The sequence below is a fragment of the Branchiostoma floridae genome, chromosome 17 (assembly GCF_000003815.2).
Source record: "Branchiostoma floridae strain S238N-H82 chromosome 17, Bfl_VNyyK, whole genome shotgun sequence".
NCBI classification, from domain to species: Eukaryota; Metazoa; Chordata; class Leptocardii; order Amphioxiformes; family Branchiostomatidae; genus Branchiostoma; species Branchiostoma floridae.
Window position 1 is genome coordinate 983,360 of NC_049995.1, and position 22,416 is coordinate 1,005,775.

The 22,416-nt window shown below is 42.9% G+C and overlaps 1 protein-coding gene across 1 annotated transcript in view; it reads right to left on the reverse strand.

The window, feature by feature from the left end:
- Positions 1-2,982: 2,982 nt before the first annotated feature.
- Positions 2,983-22,416, reverse strand: part of LOC118404943 (bone morphogenetic protein 7-like) — a 30,367-nt gene continuing 10,933 nt past the window's right edge. The window contains exons 3-6 of the mRNA XM_035804345.1: positions 8,249-8,438; positions 7,458-7,597; positions 5,138-5,409; positions 2,983-4,313 (exon numbers count right to left, since the gene is read on the reverse strand). Of these exons, the coding sequence (XP_035660238.1) occupies positions 4,053-4,313; positions 5,138-5,409; positions 7,458-7,597; positions 8,249-8,438 (863 nt within the window). The 3' untranslated portion in view covers positions 2,983-4,052. The remainder of the gene's footprint in view (positions 4,314-5,137; positions 5,410-7,457; positions 7,598-8,248; positions 8,439-22,416) is intronic.

Sequence of the window (22,416 nt, forward strand, 5' to 3'; positions counted from 1 at the left end):
TCTGTATTTGCTTTCATTTGGTTTTTGATTAATTGTATGATTTTGACTAATTTCATTATGATATGTAGATCATGTTTAGTTTTGTCTAATTCCAGTTTCTGATGTTAAGATCAATTGTAACGTTGTGATGATCACTTGGTTTATTATTGTTTGATGTATAGTCTTCATATCCATATAATTGTATTATGATTTGTAAATTTTGACGGGGGAAGAGTTTGTATAATCCACATGGCTTCCCCCCCCCCCCCTCCTGCACGTTCTGCTGTTTTCTATAATTTTCGGTATGTTATCATTTTGTAAAGTGCAAAATTAAATCAATCAATCAATCAATCAATCAATCAAACAAACTTTCTCCCGCTAGCCTTGCCCACACTTCTGAGATGCACCGAATTTAAAGGTCTCTAAAATACATTGTTGTGGTGTGAATTCTATTTTTATCACAGTGTTGATTTGATTATATGGATGACATCTTGCGCGCATAAATATTCGGCCGTTTCTAAGGAAAAAGTTTGAAGTATACTGTAAATCGTACAAAGAGGTTTGACAGATTTTAATGTTGATCTTACTAAAAGATAGACTAATAGTTCAGCTGTTACCCGATTTAACACACACGGCAACCAGTAAAGTCATGTGCTCCCATCTGACATATCACAAGGCCATTAGAACATTTATAATTTTTTGTAAAAGCAGAAATGTTCACGATGGTCTTATGTTTGCGGTTTTCGCGAGGCAGTCTTTTCGCCAACTTAAAACCACCGCAAACATTCCACTTTCCCGCTAACACGAAATTAAATCCCCGCGAACTTAAATGCTGTATTAGTATCTGACAGCTCCGTAGATTTTCTTTCGACGCAGATACGAAAACTCGCGAACCTTCGGCGAGAATTAGTGAAACATATTTCAAATCTGTCGGCAAAGATGCTCGCTGCCATCTTGGAATTCTGACGTTTCCCAACTTTCTTGTTTCAGGTCTACAGGCAGGACTAGCGACAGTCCCAAGTCTGCAGTACCGTCACGAATCACTATTCGGCGCCTCTGTACCTCCGGAAAAATTGTTTGACACCGAAACCCCAATCATGGAAGTCAATCTTCACTTAAAACGATCACTCTGGTATAACATACTGTAAGCTATTAGATAATGGTAAAGAAAACGCTAATTCACCTTTATCCGCGGGGTAACCTATATCCGTTGTATTAAAAAAACATGGAATTTTGGGACGGACGGGGGTTTTAAACTGCAATATTTTCAAAATGTTGTAATTTGAAACCACCGTCAACCGACTTGATATCCCTAAATACCAATGTCTTTAAATACAACGAATATAGGTTACCCCGCGGAGAACTGAACAAGCGTTCACTTCCTTTCATAACAACTTAGATTACACTATATAGCGCGAACCTGTCTGCAGTTGCAGATACTCATTTCTATACCATCAGATTTACATAACTTAGCATCATTATAGTATACATTGGCGATATAATGTTTAGGTAGACTTCCAGTACTGTCCCTGTGTGAAGTCCAGGGGTGCCTAAGCATTTGCACGAACCCTATGAGATTCGTACGAACATTATGTGATACGCACGAATCACTATGTGAAAACGCACGAACAACTATGCATATGTGAAAACGCACGAACCTTATGAAAAACACATGAATCACTATGCGAAAACGTACGAACCTTATGCGATTTGCACGAACCTTATGCAAAACCGGCCGACCACCGCCGGGACACGTGACATTACGTCATTCGCATAAGGTTTGTGCAAAATTACATAAGGTTCGTGCGTTTTCGCATCTATAGTGATTCGTGTGATTTTCATAAGGTTCGTGCGTTTTCGTATAGTGATTCGTGCGTATCCCATAATGTTGGTACGATCTCATACGGTTTGTTCAAGTAGGCATCCCTAAAGTCAACGTTTGAGAAAATCCTTCTGGATTCATCCTTATGCTTATTATTGTCATCACGTTCAAACGATCATTTAGATAACCACGAAATGAAATTCCATTAAGCACAGGAAATTACTTTTATATCCCCATGGTAACTGAAATGTATGTATAGATAGATAGATGTACCCACATTCTACGGAACAAAATTATTTGTCTGGTTAACGTCAGACCGCAACCTTTGGAGGAAGTATGCTCGACGAGTCGACCAATGCAACAGTGTTGCGGGAGGGTCTAAGGTCCAAGGTAAGGTAACGTCAGGTTCAAGACTTAGTGTTTTGTGGCTAGGATTGTTGACTTAGAAACAAAAGGTTATGGGTTCGAATACACGGCAGACCCAAATGTCAATTCTCCAGCTATTTCCTCACAAGACACGGGTGGAATTAAGTACCCAGCTTCGGTTTGGGACGTTTGAGGAGAGCCACACCTCGAGCCCACCACACTTTTATATCAAACACACTTACATCTAAATTAGCTCTGCCTAATCGCAGCACGTATTTGATAGATAGACAAAGATAGAGAACTCACTATGATAGCCGATGTTGCATTGTTGTCTGTAGAAAAAGTACGTTTATTGGTGTATTCTCTTGATTTACCATATTGTACGTTATGCATCATGAATGAATAGAGATTTGTGAATGAAGTTGCAGTATTGTGAGTGTGCTGTTTATTTTATGTCCCTCCTGGACGTTATTGACGCGACGTGTGCCATTATATTTCAGTTCTAGTGTAACCCAAAGCATATGAAAGGCTAGAGAAGTCCATGACTTAGAGCTTTAGCACTGTAGAGCACCACCATATTCTGTACGTTATCATTCTATTGGTATAACCTAAACGAAATATTCATGGTTATTTTCGCCTGTGTGTGTGTGTGTGAATGTATGTGTGACACGATAACTAAAAACGACTGAATGGGTTGTTTTCCTACTTAGTGTGCACACACACACACACACACACACACACATGCACAAAACTATACCTCCGCTTTTATGTAGGTAAAAAGTACTAGTAGAGAATAATGCACAGACTTTTGTAACTTGAGTTTTTTCTGTTTATTTACATGAGTAGTCCAGCACAGTGCCATTCTCTCGTGCTATGTCAGGACACCAGCGTTGTGAATTACGACACAATTTTCATTAAAGTGTTTTCGTGTCTTTACTGTATTCCATTTAACGTTAACGTTATCACCAGGAGTCACTTCCGACACACAATCACGTCCTCACGTTCAGAGTCATACGAGGCTAGGTCGGAGCAACAGCGACACCTTACTACAACTGTTCGCACTGCATACACACCAGTCATGATACATGAATGGTGAATACATTAGATAGCTCCCACATACGTAGAAATAAATAAAATCCTTTTTTTTACTACAAACACAATGTGAAATTTACATTTTGCTGTTTTCCAACAGCGGTCATATATCCACTAAATATCTGGAATGGGTACTAATTGTAACTTTGCCCAGGAATGTCGTACAAAATGAAGTTAAATAGATAATACTGAGGTGTAACGATGTACATAGTGTAAACACTGTCATGTGAAGGTAGAACGGACCGAAGTATCCGAAATCTTCATTCATCTAGTAGATGCAATTGCATTGGTAAACAATACTAAACATTTCGCAAGGCAGCGCTTCAAGTACACCTTCAATAGGTCACCAATGGCAAAATACGCGATTGTCGACAAATTACATCTGAGATATTTTGTTAACAGTGCTTATCGTGACCAAGAGTCGTGACTATGTTAACGCAAACGCTAACGACTTTTAATAGTAAACACAAACAATAACTTATTTAGGTCGAAAAGTAAACTGTACATAAGTTAAATATGGGCAGTTCTGTCATGTAGGTGCATCAAGGAGTATGTCAATACATGATAAACGTGATATGCGATACGGGCTGTTGGAATCACGTATCTTACAGCTTGTGATATGATAGTCACGTGGCATCGCCATTTCTGTCGGTCATGGAGGCCTTCAAACAAGAAGTGATGACGTACAACAACAAGTAGATCATGACGTCATAGTGACGTCTTCATATTCTGTTGTCTGCTGTTCCTTTACCAGTCAAGAGACGGGTGACGGATAGACGGATAGATGGCGCCATCAGTGACAGCCACAGGACTTGACGACCATATTTCTGTACTTCTTGAGAATGACGTTTGAAGACTCGTCAAAGTAGAGCACGGAGATGGCGGATAGTTTGATGGGCGCGCAGCAGGGTTTGGGGACGTGCTGCGGGTTCATGAGGTGCACCAGTGTCTGCACGATGGCGTGGTTCGTGGCGTTCATGAGCGCGTTCAGCGGGAACGAACACTCCCCGAAACAGTAGTAGGCCGCGTAGCCATCGGGAGCGATAATCCAGTCCTGAGCAAACACAGAAACATTTGTTTCTTAAATATATCTACATATGACATGTGACAATGCTTTACGTAGTGACCACTAGCTCAATACTTGAACCACGTTTAGCAAGCAAAATTATTGAAACAGCGGTCACTACGGATGATGGTGCTCAGGCTAGCTTTACGTTAGGCTGCGGCAAGAATTAAAGAATGGATGACATTCAGTGCATACTGTAAAAATTATGAAATAGGGAGCCTGCTAGAAGGCCTCTTATAGCCCTTTGTCATCCCAGACCTACCAATTCCACATACAAAACGTCCTGAAAGCAAAACCAACACCTCCCATGCACCCGCCATTTTATGTCATATGGATGAATACACGTTCCTTGTAAGAGCCTTGTTAATGTGTTAAATGACTGAGGTTCTTTTCATGGTTAGGTTTGGTTGCGGTCAGCAGAATGCGATCCCAAACGTGACTGGATCAGTATCTGGGTTCGAAAATTGATAGTCATGAACCGGGCATACTAACTCAGTCACGTGACGCCACCTGGTAAGGAAAAGTAGCTCCAGTCATCATTGTCTTCGAAAAAGAAGTCGAGCCCCATAACCCATGATCTAGAATTAGCTTTTACTAGTTTTAGAGTAGAGTAGACACTTGTGATATTGTTTTCACACTGTTTGAATCTCTCAAGTTACCTGCAATTAGCCCACGGGCAAGAATTTGCAACAAACTTAACTACTGTGCTGAGGAGAGTAATAAAAGGACTGCTGAATTGTCGGTTGGTAATTGATTTTCTATTGGTGATATTACTAATGACTGTAAATATTCAGTAACTTGTGATGACTAACCTGCCAGCCGAGGTCGCGGAAGCTGACGTAGAGACTGCGGCGCTGACACACATGCGGGCCGCGATAGTTGAACTCCCCACCAACGTCCATGGCGCCGTGAAACGAGGAATATTGCGTCTGGCGGTTCCGGTTGCGGCTCCGCCCCACGGACCGAGCCCGGCGCACCCGAGCCTTCTGACCGCTCGACTTGAAGAACCCCACCACGAATGGCCGCTTCTCTTCAGGACCCCGCCGACCGATCACTCCGCCGCGGTGAAGATTCACGCTGTGACCTGCCAAACAACAGGATGGTAACAGGTTGTTACTTAAATTGAAAGTTCATCTGTGTTGGTGGAAGTCATTATTAGAACACCTTAAACTACGATATCCAGCACAGAAAAATGGACTCAACCTATGGCAAGGAATGAACAATCCACTGCTGTCGTGATCCTGCAACGTATGATCCACTGCTCACTGAGTCACCTGTTCTATCTGCATAACGTGACGTCACGACAGCGATGGATTGTTCATGCCTTGAAGACCGGTGCAGTTCAGAGCTGTTGTGTTGGATATTGCAGTTAAACTGTTTCTATAATGTTGTTTTTTATGTAAGGAACTTCAGGCGACGTACATAAGCGTCAGCTAGCGATCCATGAAGGTACTGCAGTCATTGACGCGGTTTTGCCCTGATAGATTCCGGCCTGGACTCCCACCTCGCCAAATAGCAATAGGGGACATAGACCAATTATTCCAGTTAGAAATAAAAGCCTATAGGAGTTGATTGGCCTAGGAGTGCGATAGATGGATAGATTTCTAAAGACTGACTGAAATCCTATGGCAACTTATTTGTCCCTATTTGGCCCAATTCCTCTCTTTTTTTCCCATCCAGTTCATACGTGTGCTCGGAGACTACAAGCTTCTAGTACATAACGAAAATGCGTGGGTAGTCGGGAGTTGACTCCGTGGACTTACTTACACACACGCGACTTGCCTTTCGAGCTGGTTCAAGTTGACTCCGGTGAAGGGGACTTGAGTACCCTAAAGTTCTAAAGTTACACAATACCCGACTAAAAAAAAACGCGTGGGCAAATCCAGTCATGATTCACAAAAGTTCTGAATTAAAAATTCTAAGACGATTTAGTCGAAGACGAAGTCAATACAGGGTTGTATGTTGGCTGAATAAGGTCCTTGTTGATTTTTATGCTTACATGTAATTATGGGGGGGGGGGGCGCAGTTCATCCCCACCCCCTAACTGTAACAACAAACGTCTCGAGAGAGGGGTATAACTGTTACCCTGGGCAAAACAGTCTACTCTTAAAATTAATTGTTAATTACAACTGCTACAAAGCTAACAGTGGCTCGTCCCCAATAGCGGCATGGCTCCCACGGTACCTTGGGACTGGGATCTGTCACTCACGCCCCGTAGGAGGGGCAGCTGGGAACGAGAGCACGATTGTTTATCGTTAGTTGGAACAGCCCTTCCGATCTGGAAGGCTTTGCGGCTTAGTTAATTGTGTAAACATCGTGTCAAGGCCAGGGTCAGGAAGAGGCAGTGACCGAAGTTAGGAAATGTACACACTGCTCAAACGTTCTTATGAAAATAAGACTATTCTAATTCGTTGTTTTTTGAAAGACAGTTTCTAAAGTTCTTTTATGGCTGAACACACGTAAGTCAACAGTAATGTCTCACAAAAAGAAGTCAAACCCAATAAGTTACATCTTTCACCTTAACTAGTTTAAGTTAGACTAGAGTAGTCACTTAGTATACTGTTTACCATTATTTGTATGTCATTTTTTGTCACTTGCAATTAGCCCTCGGGCAAGAATTTGCAATGAAACTTACTATGTAATCATATGCGAAAAAGCCTAGCATAGCTTTTTGACTGAAAGAAAAAACAAATTTAGACAAAAGAAGAACATTTCGAGGCAAAATTTACAATACCGAACCTTGGGCAGAGGATGAGGTATAAAGCTTTTTCTGTAGCTAGCAGATAGTGCAATGAGACTTCACTGCGGCTCGCGTATTTAGCCTAGCACATCAGGTCACACATACTCTACTCGGGAAGTGTGGTAGGCTTGACTTAGCGCCTGCAGCTCATACACGGGGCCACCTAATCTTCAAGCAGATCTTCGGTGCCATAAGATAGTATCAAAGCTGGTCAGGGAGTATAGCCGGCTAAGGGAGTAAGTTTGATAATGTACATTACGCACCGTGGATCTGCTTGGAGATTAGGGGCCACCTGATTACGTCATCATTCGAAATGATGAATGCGATCCGTTTCAAGGCTCCTGATTGGTCAATGCCTTCTAACTTATCGCTCTTATTTTCCCCATACTCACCATCCAGGGTCTCCATAGACACGTGTAAGACAAGCTCGGTATAGGGAGGCTTTCCCAGGGCGGCTGTTACATCAAACACCAACCACCCCTCCTGGGACGAGATGGTGAATAGTGTGTCTAAATACTGGAGTTCTTGGTTCCTGCAGAAACGGAAGGCTCGGAGAGTTATGAATGGAAATATCACTGTGACGAGCTATTTTGAAAATGAAACATTAAATTAGACTTTATGCCGATAAAGGAGAGAACGAATGGAGACTAGACGAATAACTGCAGTCAGTGTAAAGCAAGATGGTCGACCCGTGACGTCACAAAATCACAATGGTGGCGCCCCGAGACGGAGCGTAATGCAGTATGCAGTATTCTGACTTTGCTCAATGAGACAAAATTCCCAGTTCGCTGTTGTCGGGAGTCTCTCAATACACCCACATTGAATCACCGGGCCATATACCGTTTCACTGGACAAAGTCAGAATACTGGACACTGATCAGGACTATTTTGTAAGAGGTATAAAGGAGACCATAAGGGCACTCCAGCCATCACTGAACAGAGACGGTGGGCGTTATAAACTTCCTGGAACTTTCGACCAATTGCTGACGTCACGTATCTGCAAGATCACGTGTTATCAAGATTACGTGATTTACGTTCTAAAGACATCGGTATTGATCCTGAAGAAGGCGACAGTTGATAAAAATTTAATCTGTATATACCTTTGTGTTGGAAGAAAGTTTTGCATTGTACTACAAAAGACAAGTTTTATAAACCGAATACATGTGAATCAAATCATTGCCTACCTCCCGCTACCCTCCCCAGTGACCCTGTACACCGTGACAGTGTAGGACATGTTGGTGTAGCCGCCGCCATTTTTCTCCTTGTACATCCGGAATTCCGCTGACGTCGCGACGTCGTCGTCTGTAACCTTGGTCATGTCAAACCGGAACATCCGGGCATGTCTGCGGTGTTGTCCGGAGCCATCGTTCTCCACTACATGGAAAGGTATGCGGTATGTTAAGAAGACGTGCTACAATAGTGTAAGAAACAAACTATACTGTGGAAATACTCATGTTAGTAAAGACGCGAACATATATTCATGATGAAAATTACCCTGTACTGTAAATGCATTTTTGAGTTCGCGGGGATTTGATATCGCGGTAGCGGATAAAAGGACTTTTCGCGGTGGTTTTAAGTTCGCCGTACCACCAAGCACTGTAGTCTATTACTGCCATTGGAAAATGCTCGCGGTGGTTTTAAATTCACGGTGAATTGGCAACGCAAAAACTGCGAACATAAAACCACCACAAAAATTTCTGCCTTTACCGATCTTTACCGTACGCCCAGTTGTAGGGTAAGTAAGGGCCACCTACATCGGCTACATATGGCGGCGAGAAGCAAAACTTTAGTCAGAAGCTCTGAGGAAGACGTCTGATTAATATCGAAACGTAAGAATGAGAATCATAACTCCAATATCCAAACATTCCTGGTGGTTTTAGTTAGCTTTTTTTCACGGTGACCTCGTGAATTCAAAACACTCTAAAAACCATCACGCACATTCTTTTTTACAGTAAAACCTCGCATGACAGTTTCAATGTGAACTTAAAACCACCCCATCTCTCCCTATACCCACGAGCATTTCACCTTTTAGAGTATGCCTCTGAGATAGAATCCAACCGTCGCTGTCTCTATTCGTACCGATTATGCTAGCCTTCACAGGATGACAATGGACCCCCTATCAAGCCGCCTTTATACAGGTTGATGATGGTTCTCTCCCTTGTCAGGAACCATGTGCATATTGACAACGGATCTCTATAAATTACCACGAGCTCCCTTCAAGGTTGATAACGGTCTCCCCCTGTTAACGACCAGGTGCGGAGGTTGAGTGGACGAGTGCCCTTGACGAGCCAACCAGTTGCCATAGAAACTGGCGGGAAGATCAGACCCGTCAGCAGCCAGGCGGCTAATTTCAGTTAACGACGTCGTCAGACAGGAAGTCAGGCGCGAAAACACAAACATGCCGAAAACGGACCCAGCTGTCGTAAATATGGTAGTGGCAATCTCAGCATGTGTAAAAGATATGAAGGAGAAATTTTCCGATATTGCACATGACGTATCAATACTCAGGGAGGCCCTGGGCACTAGTAATCAACTGGTGATTAGCAAGCGAAAAGACTGAGCTAGCAGTTACTACGGAAGATGGTACCCAGGCTAAGGAAATTATACTTATAGGTTTCACTATAAAATCTGATACCGTACATGCGGAAACGTTTCCCGCTATCGCGAAATTAAATCCCCGCGAACTTAAATACATTTACAGTATTACCCAAAACACCTCACTGATCCAAATAAGGATCAAAATCTGTTTGTCGGTATCTTTCTATCTACGCGTATGAATAAAATGATGAAATGATTCGGCCGTGCTTACTAGTATACATGACATCGTACTTTTGAAACTAAAATGTAAAAGTGACGTCATCGATCTACGGAAGTATATTTCTGTCCGCCAGATGGCGCTGTTGTGACAAGTGATATTGACATTGCTTGGCGTTTTGTTTCGTCCTGGATCCAGACTATCTATCATCAATGGGATTATAATAAGGAGGTTAAAATAGTAAGCTCTTTGCTTCAGTCAGGTTGAAATGAGTGCCTAGCTTTGGTTAGGACATCCCTCGACTAGGGCATTATACGGAGGTCCCGTGTTTGAGGAGAGCCACACTTCGAGCATGTGAAAGAACCCACTACAATTGTCGAAAAGAATATGGATCCTTTCTGGTGTGAGTAGATCAATTAAAAGTTGTATCGTTCAGTACAAATGGACTGTGTTAGGCCCTGCAATACTTGACTTGGGGAAAGTCCTGAAGACTTTCAAACAAACTTTCAAACAAACTAAAAACAAATAATACATGTAGCTACCGAAGAAGTCACCTAACATCCCAAAATCGTGACCACAGCTTGTTCAGAACGCGAGATACCAAAACCAGAAGTCCCGCTGTAGTACCAAGGGAAACCGCTAATCATGTCCAGCTTTCGTCACACTCCACCAACAGACTAAATATGAAAGCAATCCATCCAGCCGTTCTTGAGTTATCTTGTTGACAGACAGACAAACGCTAGCCTGATTAAATCTCGCTTATAGCAGCCCGCCCAACATCCGCCGGCGGGGAGGGGCCAGTTACAGCCCTGGACAGCGGAGTTTGTGTTACACAGACTAAGACAAACGCTAGTGAAAATATAAACCAAAAGTACTTTTACTGCCATTTTGCACGATTATAAAATACACATGGTCATTTTACAGGACCGCTCTATTGTTTTATCAATGCAGTATTCCCAATCTAGTCGATGTACGTCAGGAAAATGCTTTTATATACAATTTACCACCATTCGACAGAAACAAACCTGTTTTTTCTTTAGGGGCATTTAAGGTCACGACTTGCATTGATGACTCCATCCGTATTTGATTGTGGAAGCTTGAACTTAGCACGTGGGCAGTCCTAAATAAGACGAGGATACCCAACTGTATTCCCGTGTGCTCTTATCCATGTCATGCTACATAATATTGGTCTAACATAAGTACAGAACTGTAAACGTTACGTCGTGTGAAAGAGTACTAGTTGTACAACACAATAATAACACACACAATCACTGAACTTCAGTTGACGTCCTTTGTATTGATCTACATCTACATGCATTAGACTTAAGACTGAAAATAGTGTTCTGATGGAAAACATATGCGAAACACCGATAAACTTTAGACTACAAGTTCAGTCAGTTTATGAGTGAACTCTCTCACACGGTCATGCTAATAGTCAGGGTGTGGAATTCACCAGCATTAGTGCGATCTGAGGATTGGCACACGGCAGACCATGAACCGGAGTTTCCGGCAGACTTCATCACATCTCTCGCCCCTGCATGATATATTTCCATGGATAACCTACTGGCTCCTACCGAACTGACTACGCTGGTTATAGGTGGAATTTCTCACCGCGGCACTGTATTCAGCCTTATTTTGTTGTTACGGAGAAAGGAAGCCATCATACTTTGATATAAACAACTAGCGCAACAATAGTAAGTTCAACAGGGCTTCGGTCGTCATTTGCATCCTATTAGGGGGGAACGTGTGAGCGGTTTTGGCGGGAACAAAGGGCACTTTGTGCATGCAGTTGATAGGCAGCTCGACAGACGACATGAAGTTCTCTCAGATGAGACACTTCAAACGGGATCTGGCCTAATGGTGTGCAATTAGAGCCGCGTCTCTCAACGTGGTGCTTGTTAGAGCGGGGGAACATTTGGTTTCCTGTGACAGGCGAGTCTCCCGTGCCAATTCAGTCGGAACTTTTCCCGCGCAAACCCGACTGCATCACGAATCAAACTGACCCAGCGCGCATTCTGTCAGCCCCGCACGGGACGACTCTCTGGTGGCCTGTCATGTCGCATTTTCTTAACCCACTAAGTGGATTATTTCTTCTCTGGTATGTTCTTTGAAATGTTGTAAAAAAAAATAGGAAAACAGTGAAAACTATTGTTCTCCCTCTTGTCTCATTTTCTATCTTTTTTTATCTTTTACATCCCAATTAAAAGCGGGATTATTATTGGTAAATTATTGATGGCGAATACTTTGTATCGACTTCAGTTCTCGTAAAAGAGAAGACAAAACTGATATCGTGTTCACTAAGTTTCTATGTTTCAGCGATTTCAATTTTCCCCCTTAGTGCACAGTTGTCATTCATAATTGTAATTGTAAATGCTATTTCTGGTAAAGAGGTTAAACTATGAAAAGGTTTTCATGGCCACGAGCGGTCTACATATGCTTTCCAGCGTCTGGTAGTCGGCAGTGACCCTTGCCCCCCTCCCATCACCCGTGGCAGCGGTGCGAACTGTCCCGCCCAGCTAGTCTGGCTGAACAAACAATGGCGGCCTCTCCAACACCGCGCCATCTATCTTCCTTACCCTGCAACCTCAGGAGAGACTTCCTGGCAAGAATCGCTAGGCTTACGTTACTCTTACAAACATCACTGGCGGCCGTGACTGGGAGAGACACGTAATACCCTCTTGATACTAGGACAGTTCTCTCGCCGCGCGCTCTCTACGACCTAAAATTTGACCTAGCTATCGCTTAACGAATTGTATAGAAATTTAAGAAAAGAAGCAATTTTTACCAATGTTTTACACTTGTGCCAGTATTGTGTGTTTTGTTGTCCTCTCAGTTATACTTTTACGTTTTGTTACGTTTTGTATGATATACCCAGTATGGAAGCAGAGGTTAAACATATCTATCTAGGTCGTAGAGAGAGCGTAGCGTGATCGCCATGTAGTGGAAAGAGGTCCTAAAGGTGGGGTCACACATGCGTATATATTCAAGTCCGTTTAAAGGTGCGTATAACGCTCTTAGTCTCTACCAGGCTCCACAGGTCGCGGGAAAAATTGGACAAATTGGACAAACATAGATACATAACATGCCAGATGAGTTTAATAGCTGACCGAGAAGTATGGTTAGCGACCCAGCTAACTCGTCTGACATGTTACCTGTTTACGTTTGTCCAATTTCTATTATTTTTGCAACGGCCTGTGGGGCCTGGTGGAGGTAAATACTCCCATGCGCGCCTCATATGGAGTAAATATATACAATACCCAGGTGTGACCCCACCTTTACACATACACCGCCATCTGTCGTCAAACATACTAGTATACATGTAACAGTTAACGTTACTGTCAAAGGTAAAATATTTGTGGATGTTCTGTTTTCGCGGTAATCTCATCGCCGCAAACAGAAACCAACGTGAAATATTTGTTCTACCCTTTCAATCTTGAACTAGAGCCACCACTGTTTCTCCGCGAACATTGCAAGTGGACGAGCGTTCTTTCACAAGTTCAGGATGCTGCGACCTTTTGTCGTGTCAATAAAGATTATTATTATTTACTTGAAGATTTCACAGTTAACAGTATACATGTATAATAAATAGTCCCCTGGGCCAAAAATATTGAGTCTGTGGTACTGCAGGTTATGATAATTTGTATCAAAAACTGAGCGACATAGTTCCCTTTACCTTGGTAGTAAAGATACCATAATTATCGTTTTGTGACCTCATTTTTTTCTTCAATTAACTTGCGGAAAAGGTAACTTCGGAATCACCCTCTACCCTTGCATTAATGCCCCAAACTGTCCCCCTTTTCCACCCCTAGGTGCGCGGTGGTACCCCCCACACCCCGCCCAACCTTCCCAAGACTAGAGCCTGGGAAAGTTGGCGGCCACACGTCCCCAGCCACTTGAGGCTGAATAGCGCTTCTCTTTCCCGGCACTTAAGCCGCTTATCCGCTATTCACCAGCTCATCCCCTCCGCCGCGCGGAAAACAGGCTTAGCGCGGCCTTACACCCGCATAGAGCGGCTCTTATACCCGCACACGGCCGCCTGGTCGGGATTTATACCAGAATACTATCCAACATGGCCGCGGCAAGCTCAGGGCATTTTGCCTTCATGTACTAAAAGACGTTGATTATGGTTGATCAATGATAATGATGATGATGATGGACATAAGGACTGAACAACAGCGCTTTGTTTTCCACGGTAGACGGCTAATGACGAGAAATATGTTGCAATCAGAAGACGACAGCAGAAAACAGGACACGAGTACATGATGTTGATGAGCAACAACTTGAATCACGGCTCGGGGCTTGTGCTCAGGAAGGCCCTGAGGGGCCTGAGTGTGAGTCTATAGAGACGAGCTTGCTGCTCCGTCTACCTTTGTGCAACGGTGATAGCAAGGAGAAAGGGGGATAGGATAGAACAAAGAATAGGGAGACACTAGGAACAAGAGCATTTGATTCTAAGAATGACGTACTGAAAATATAAGCTGTCTACCACCCAGAAATCATTATCCAGAACACAATGTGCCAAACCCAAAATTTCAAAACAATCCACCCTTAGCTTCTTGAGTTACTGTGCTAAACTACAAAGAAACACCAAACACACACGAAGGTCACATATTTAATTTATACCTTGGCTGTTATCCGAGCACATGAACATGAACGCGAGCCTGGTGCAACCCCCATACTATCAACATACATGAGCTAAATCATTACTATGGATGAGAAATACGACGGGCCCAAGAAAGATCCTTGAGGAACACCACAGGAAACTGGTTTTGCTTGAATAGTTGTTTTTTGTAGTAGAGACATCGGTTGCTTTCTACAGGTAATGTTTCAGCCAGGTGAAGACAGAGCTGTGAAAGCCATAACAGCTTCTCCATCAATATTCTGTGGTCCGCAGCCATGCAAAGAGTATGAGAGTGGGGGAAAAACACTGCTTGGGAAAACTTAATAGGATGACATCCAAGCTAGGGGATCGGTAGGTCGGCAAGCGAATGTTTCCCCTCACAGTCCGCTGACCGTGACCTCTGTACACCAACCCCCTCAGGAACGAAAAACGTAGAAAATTCTTCTGTTAGGCGGAAAACAGGATTACCAGATTTGGACTCTTCTCAGCCTCCCTTCAACGGCTCAAGGCCAGCGGCAATCAATTGTTACCATGGCAACCATATGTCAAAAATGAAGGAGGTGATTATGTCCCTCTACGTGATTGGAAAATTAGAGGTTGTCGTTTGTTGCTGATCCCGGTCGTCTGCCACGGTTGTCAATCATGATTTATGTGCAAAGTAAGAGCGATTTCACATGTTGCTGGGTGTTGAACTTGTCGTGTGCTGTGAATGTCAATCACCTACAATTTACCTACTTTCCAATCAACATGGACTTCTGCTGATTTAATCACCAGTGAAATTGGGAGCTCTGGGCAGCAGAGACTCCTGCCAAATGCCGTGATGGTTATCGGCCGACAGATGCAGATACAGGAAATTACAAAAATACCTCCGGACTGAAACACCGGTGTTGTCTATAACCTTAGCTGGGCCAATGCCAGAAACTATAAATTACCTGTAGTAGCCAACATTTTGATGTATTGCTTTGTATTCAGGGCAACATTGTGTCAAAGGCACTAGTATTAGAATACGTCCCTCGAGTAAATTGTATCCTTTATGCTTGTCTCGAATCGACGCTGTCTCAACCCTATCCTGCCGACGTTTTTGCCCAAAATATACCCTCCGTGTGCTGGTGTTGTCATCCCCTGTTGAAAGTGGGAATGCTAGCTGCTTTCAGTTATACGTTGTTCTTAGTTGCGTTGCTCCCAAATAATCCTGTAAAGATTTACATGAATAGAAAGCTAATAGTCACCAATTCAAAATAGTCTCTCATATTTTGCCGTGAGTCAATAACAATTAAAAAATGAATCAATTTCGTTTTGTCAACTTTGTGTAGTATTGGAAGTGAGCAGTGCGGCACAGACGGCAAAGACATGTGGAGTTTTATTCACGATCCCTGTAGCTTTGATTGACAGATGGATCCGACGATACGACCACACAGGCGCATTTTGATCCCGACATTCTGTCAGCACTTCGCTCTGTGGATCTGCATGGGACGGCGTGCGCCATGCTCCAGCTTCCCTGCACAACAACACTCGTTTGATTGACAGGCTTGTTGGACGAACGAACGTATGCGTGTCGGGCCGTCTGTGGGCCGCTATACTTCCCTACTGAACCAGAGAAACACAGCAAACAGCGTGGCGCCCGGTAAGTGGTCGTGTATGTGGAGAGGTGCTACAAAAATCCTGGCCGCTACCCAGGAACAGCAGACAGGTGATTGGCAGTCGGTTTACACGACATTTGTTGTGGTAAAGGTTGTAGCAAGACAACTGAACTTGCAAAAATTACTTGTGTGACATTTGAAACCTCACGAAAAAACGTCATTGATAGATTCTCTCAGAAAGATATGCTAATAATCTAACTGACACCCTTTTGCAGGTGACACCAGTATTAGAGGCAAAGGTCGTGTATAAAAAGAACCCTGACATCCGACGGAAGTTCCGTTGATTGACAGGCCCGTCAAACGAACAAAAGCGTGGAGAAAGCAACGGGCCTTCTGGGCTTTTGCAACATTTTGCCCGTGACTTGAGACGTGTGTTCTATGGGCTGCGACCAGGCTGGGGCAGTCTATTCAGATCTCTTCACAAGAAACGCCTACGCTGATTATACCTTCAAAGATATAGTAAAAAAGAAGACAATTATTTCTAACTTTTCATTGATTTCCATTCAGTAAAACGTTACGTTTTTTTGTTTTTCAAACTGCTAGTGTAAAATAAAATAATTGATAAACATGATAACGGAACAGTGATTTACTTTACGAACTTTAAGTATGTCCAGAACCATTCTTAAGTTTTAAACTATCTTGTTTAAGTTAAGTCATCACATTATATATGCAAATGAGATTAAACTGCAATGTTTCTGCATTTAAATCTGAGAACGAATTAAACTTACCAATGGTCCAATGTCAGCTGTGCTACATTTAATTCTTGTGGAAAATGTAACCCAATAAATTTCCATATCCACCTTCCCTAAGAGGTAACTAGGCACTATGGTATGATTTGTGTCAATCACACTCAATCAATCAGTTACTGACACAAGCCAAACACCCTGATAATAACAGGCTGTTGAGGGATAACCCCCTATCGTAACCCCAGCCCTGATAATCCCCACCTGTCAATAACCAAAATAACACTGATAATGCCCAGGTCCGTCAGGCCGATAATAACCGACCTGTGTTATCAACCTCGTCTGCCTTATCAAACAATAAACCGGTAACTGGTCTAGGCAATGTATCTAGCCTGAAATAAACACTCCACCTTTTACCGATAATAATGATGATATCAAGAAGAAGGTCCCGATACTCACTACCCTCCTGATTTATGACTATGATAATGACAATTTTACGGAACAATCAAAGGCTAAGACTACAATCATTGCGATTAACCCGATACTAACCCACAAACTCCAACTAGTAACAGTGACATTTACCTAAGCATGATTTTCTTTTAATTTTTTCAAAAAGCTTTATTGATAAATAACAATAATTACAAACATTGTAACATTTACATGTACAGCTTCATGACTTCATCTCCGACTACAACAGACTATAGCTATAAAACTTACCAGTTGGCTCTCGAATTCCAGGAAACTGACATCGCTTTAGAACCATTTATAAGTCAAACACTTTAAGCATACTGTAAATGCATTTAACTTCGCGGGGATTTAATTTCGCGGTAGCGGGAAAATGACTTTTGGCGGCGGTTTTAATTTTGCGGTAACACAATCGACTGCAGTCTAATACCTTAATAGAAAAATATTCGCGCGCGGTGGATTTAAGTTCGCGGTGAAGTGGTCGCCGCGAAAACCGCGAACATTAATCCACCGCGAACATTTCTGCATTTACAGTACTCTAGTAGTCTATGAGCATGAAAATGACACTCCCCTTACCCCACCCCCCAAAACCTAATGAGCAATCCCCAGTGTCTGTCCAACCCCAGTATTTTGGCAACAAGACCCACTAATCCGGTCAAGTCTTGCTCAGTCCGTTATTAGATTCCGTGCGATTATCAAACTTAGCGGTCATGTCTGGCACGGGTAACACCGTCCACATGGGCGGCCTCTCAGATCTGCCGACTTCACATCACGGAGGGAACGGCTGTCATATGGATCCAACAGCCTTGTCTTCTCACACGTCATTGTGCAACATGAACCCACTCCAGTTGTGCAGTGTGCACAACGTTTACCAACAGGTGTGGCACGATGGTAAGATTCAAAAGTCAGAATGCCAAATACTGAAGTATGTAGTAAGCAACTGGCTACGATTTTGATATAGGCCAGACACCGCAGTTAAGTTAGAGCTGGTAAAATAACTGCTATTTACGCTATGTCTCTTATTACCTGGATGTGTAACCTTCTTCGCAATAGAAAAGTCAGAATGTTTGGGGTCAATTCTTTACGTATCAAGTTGACTCTAGCTGAATTTCACTTGACACATTCACTGTCAGCACTGAGTTTGCGATCACACATTCACACGCACACACGAACGAACGCTGCCGAAAGCATAACCTTCTTAGCGAAGGCAATACTGGTTCTGGTGGTGAGTCCTGATATCGGAGGGTGTACCTGACAGTTCTGTACAAATCGGAGGCTTAGCGCACATCTAGTCACTATAAACACAGCTCCTTTGTGGTGCACAGCCGCAGACAGCGGGCTATCTGTCCCGCATGCCTGCAGAAATCCACGACTTATGAATAAACCTTTGAGACATGATGGGCAGATAACTGCCAATCTCCTCATCCAATCTGGGAAAGCCTGGTAAGAAAAGATCTAAAGAGGGCACGCCGGTCCATTCTTTCCTTTCTTTTTCTCTTTCTGTCATTGAGACATACAAATCTCTCTTCCTTGACGATGCGGGGCCTGTCTGGTGGCCGTTAAGTCCGTGAGGTCAGCCCGTACAATACAAGTTCTCAACATTTGGGCTCGGTGATTTAGTCTTTTTGTGGCGCGGAGCTGGACTGATATTGGAGCCGGTTCTCTGAGCTTGAAACCCGCATGTGTACGTGCGGGTCTGACGGAGCATTTCTTCATTTGAGGATTGCCTGTGCTTTCCTCTAAAACCAACGCTTGTATGATGGATATCACTCAGCTGTACTTGTCAGGAGCCAAACACTATCAGTACCAATAAGAAAGTTTAGCAACTTTTCCATAAGCTATCAGTACCAATTGTAAGAATTCGGTTATTGTCACACTTGTTGGAATGTTTTACTTATATCTTCTCTGTTAAAAATATTAAATGATATTCATATATATAGTGACCTCGTACCCGTTTCCATTTTGTTACAGGTGCCGCTAACATAAGCTTTAAGCCTTATGCCCCGAATGCCAGCAATATCACTGGCAATGGAAGCAAATACCGCTTCTTCCACCACCCCTGACCCGGCGAGGTGACCCCGAAACAATTACCCCAGGATTCCCCGTGCCCTGTCGGTTGACACACGCCGATGGCATTAGAACATTATCCAACTCCAAGGCTTCGTTCCGTGCCTTCAACACATCATACACGTGCTGTATGCAAACTGGGTTTCGTCACAGATGTGTCTATGCGTACTCTCCAAGCAGAGGTTTAATAGGCTCCGGCTGTTGTTTTTTTTTTTAAGTTTTTTTAGTCGTTTTTATCGGGCTTTCTATTTTTTATTTTATCTTGCTGTGTTGAAATAGAAAGCCCGATAAAACGACTAAAATACAGCCGGAGCCTAACCTCTGCTTCGCCTAACCTAGGTACAGTCATCAGACTGCACTGATGCCATTGAAGTGAATCTCGGGGCACGTTGGACATATTGCTATCTGAACCATGGAATTCATCGGTGCATTCTGTTTGGCACTGAGTATATAATATACACATCACGATTTCTACAGCGGTGTGTAAACGTACAACATGTTGTTGTCTGTAGATGTTAAATGACTGTAGATGTCTTCAGAAACAACAAAACATAACCAACCAGAGATGAATGCCTCCGTGCAAAATCTAAACTTTTTGTATGTCCTCTTTAACGTTAGCTATAGCTCATTAACTACGCATATGAGGTTTTGATTAACAGTCAATGTACCTATTTATCACTCCCTGCTTAAAGTAACAATCTTGAAGATGGAAATATGGAAGAAAATCAAATCCCCAAAAAACAATTCCGTGAATTAGTGGCCTTATAATCGGGAATGTCTGACGTATCCGATATTCTACCACCTCTGAACTTCATTTCCCTTCACTTCGAAGTTCCCCAAGTCTCACCTTTGAGTGACACCATCTTCCAACTCCCTCTTGTCACTCGACGGACAACTTATATTCAAATACCAGATCTAGAAACTATCATAGCTCATCATCCTCATGCAGGGGTTTTCCATGCCCACACCATCGGGAACCCCCCGCTATGTCCCTGGTATCAATATGTGACTACCCGCCCACCAAGTTCATTGGCACACATTGGGGAATTTTACGGAGATAGCTTCAGTTTCGGTAACGAAAACTAGGAAGTCGTAGCCTCCATATATAGCAAGCTCTCGATGCCTTTGGTTTGTTTGGGGGGCTCATAATATACTTTTAGTGGCCGTTCCTTTTTGTACTGGATCGCATGTGCCGCCAGCCTATATTATATCAAGGAGGTTGAACATTTTTAACCTCCTTGATTATATATTTCATCATAATCCCCCAAATGACAAAAAGGCCCAGTGAGCCTACTACGGAGACTAAGAAAGGCTAGCTATTGGAATAGAAGACAGGCTAACTGAAACAGGCATACACCTGAGCTGCCGGGTCACACACCTAGACCTAACCCGACGAGAGGAGAATGGTCACCATTCCAACCTAGGTCTTCCATAACTTGCCTAAGGGGAATTCGGAGACATCATTTGTGGGCGTAGGTCCTATTAGACATTACTTAGTCAGTAGGTGATGTGACCTTGAAAATTGACGTGTATAATTTCTCAAATTAGGTTCGGAAACGAAGCTGTTTTAATCGCGATGATCAAGAATTATGCACAAAGATCACATGTCTGGATTCGACACATGGGTTTTTCACATAGCCCACTTTGGATAAAAACCATCAGTCTTCAGTGTGAGAAGATAATGTGATGCAACTTAAGACGGTCAGTTAAAACAAAAAGTATCGCAACCTTTGACCTAAAGAGGGGCGCCATGTTGACCTCTTTGTTTGTGTATGGCGGAGCACAAATACTACAGAGACAATTGGTGTGGAAGTTGTTAGTGCCGCGTGTTTAATTAGCGGCAGTAATAAGTACAAATCTGTCTGATTAGCAGTGATAATTAGTGTCGGCGCTCCTTTGATGGAGGCTATCAAGGCTTTGTCGTGTTTTGTAGCTCTGGGCCTGGTTGTTTTGTCAGTACCTGTGGTCACGGAAACCTTTCGCATTTTACAGCTGCACCTGTGATCACAGGTTTTACAGTTGCACTTGTGATCACAGGTTTTACAGCTGAATCTGTGATCAGGGATTTCTTTTGTCATGATTTCACAGCTGCATCTGTGATGAGGGATTTCTTTTGTCATGATTTCACAGCTGCAACTGTGATCACGAATTTATTTTGCATTTTACAGCTGCATCTGTGATCAAGGATTTTTACCTTTGCCAGAATGGCTAAGGTTATGTTTTGGGCTTGTGAGTCTGTGTGTCTGTGTGTCTGTTAACAGCATAACTCGAGAAGCCTAGGATGGATCCCGATGATATTTGGTAGGTGGGTAGGGGTCGGGAAAACGAAGGCCAAGTTCGATAATGGGCTCCCTAGCGGCTTGCTAAGGTACTGCAGCAGAACCTCAAATTTTGATATCTCCTGTTCTGGACATGCTGTGATCATGATTTTTGAGTGGTAGATAGCCCTCGAGGCAGAGAGTAAGTGCTGTGAGTTTGAGCCCCCTAGCGGCTTTTTTGGAACTGCAGGCGCCGGTTTCCTTTCAAACTTTGGACGAGAATAACTCTACAACGTGTTGACGGATCGTCATGATTTTTGGTATGTAGATAGAATGAGTGATGACTTACATAATGGTATACTAATTATGCAAATCAAAGGCTAATTTGCATAATTAATGAGGAAAATTTATAAATCCACTGCATTCCATGATAGGACTTTCAAACTTGTCACATATGTAGCTGGGAAGGAGAGAAATGTCGATAGATATCGGTTATGCAAATGATGGCCTCATTTGCATAATTAATGGGAAAATATGAAGATGTTGACGGATCATCATGTTTTTTGGTATGTAGGTAGCGTAAGTGAAGACAAACATAATGAGATACCAATTATGCAAATCAACAGCTAATTTGCATAATTAATGGGGATATTTTATAGATTCACTACGTTCCATGATAGGACTTTAAAACTTGTCACATATGTAGCTGAGAAAGAGAGAAATGTCAATACATATTTATCATGCAAATGATGATCTCATTTGCATAATTAATGAGAAAATATGAACGTGTTGACGGATCGTCATGATTTTTGGAATGTAGATAGCCTAAGTGAAGACTTATATAATGTGAAACTTATTATGCA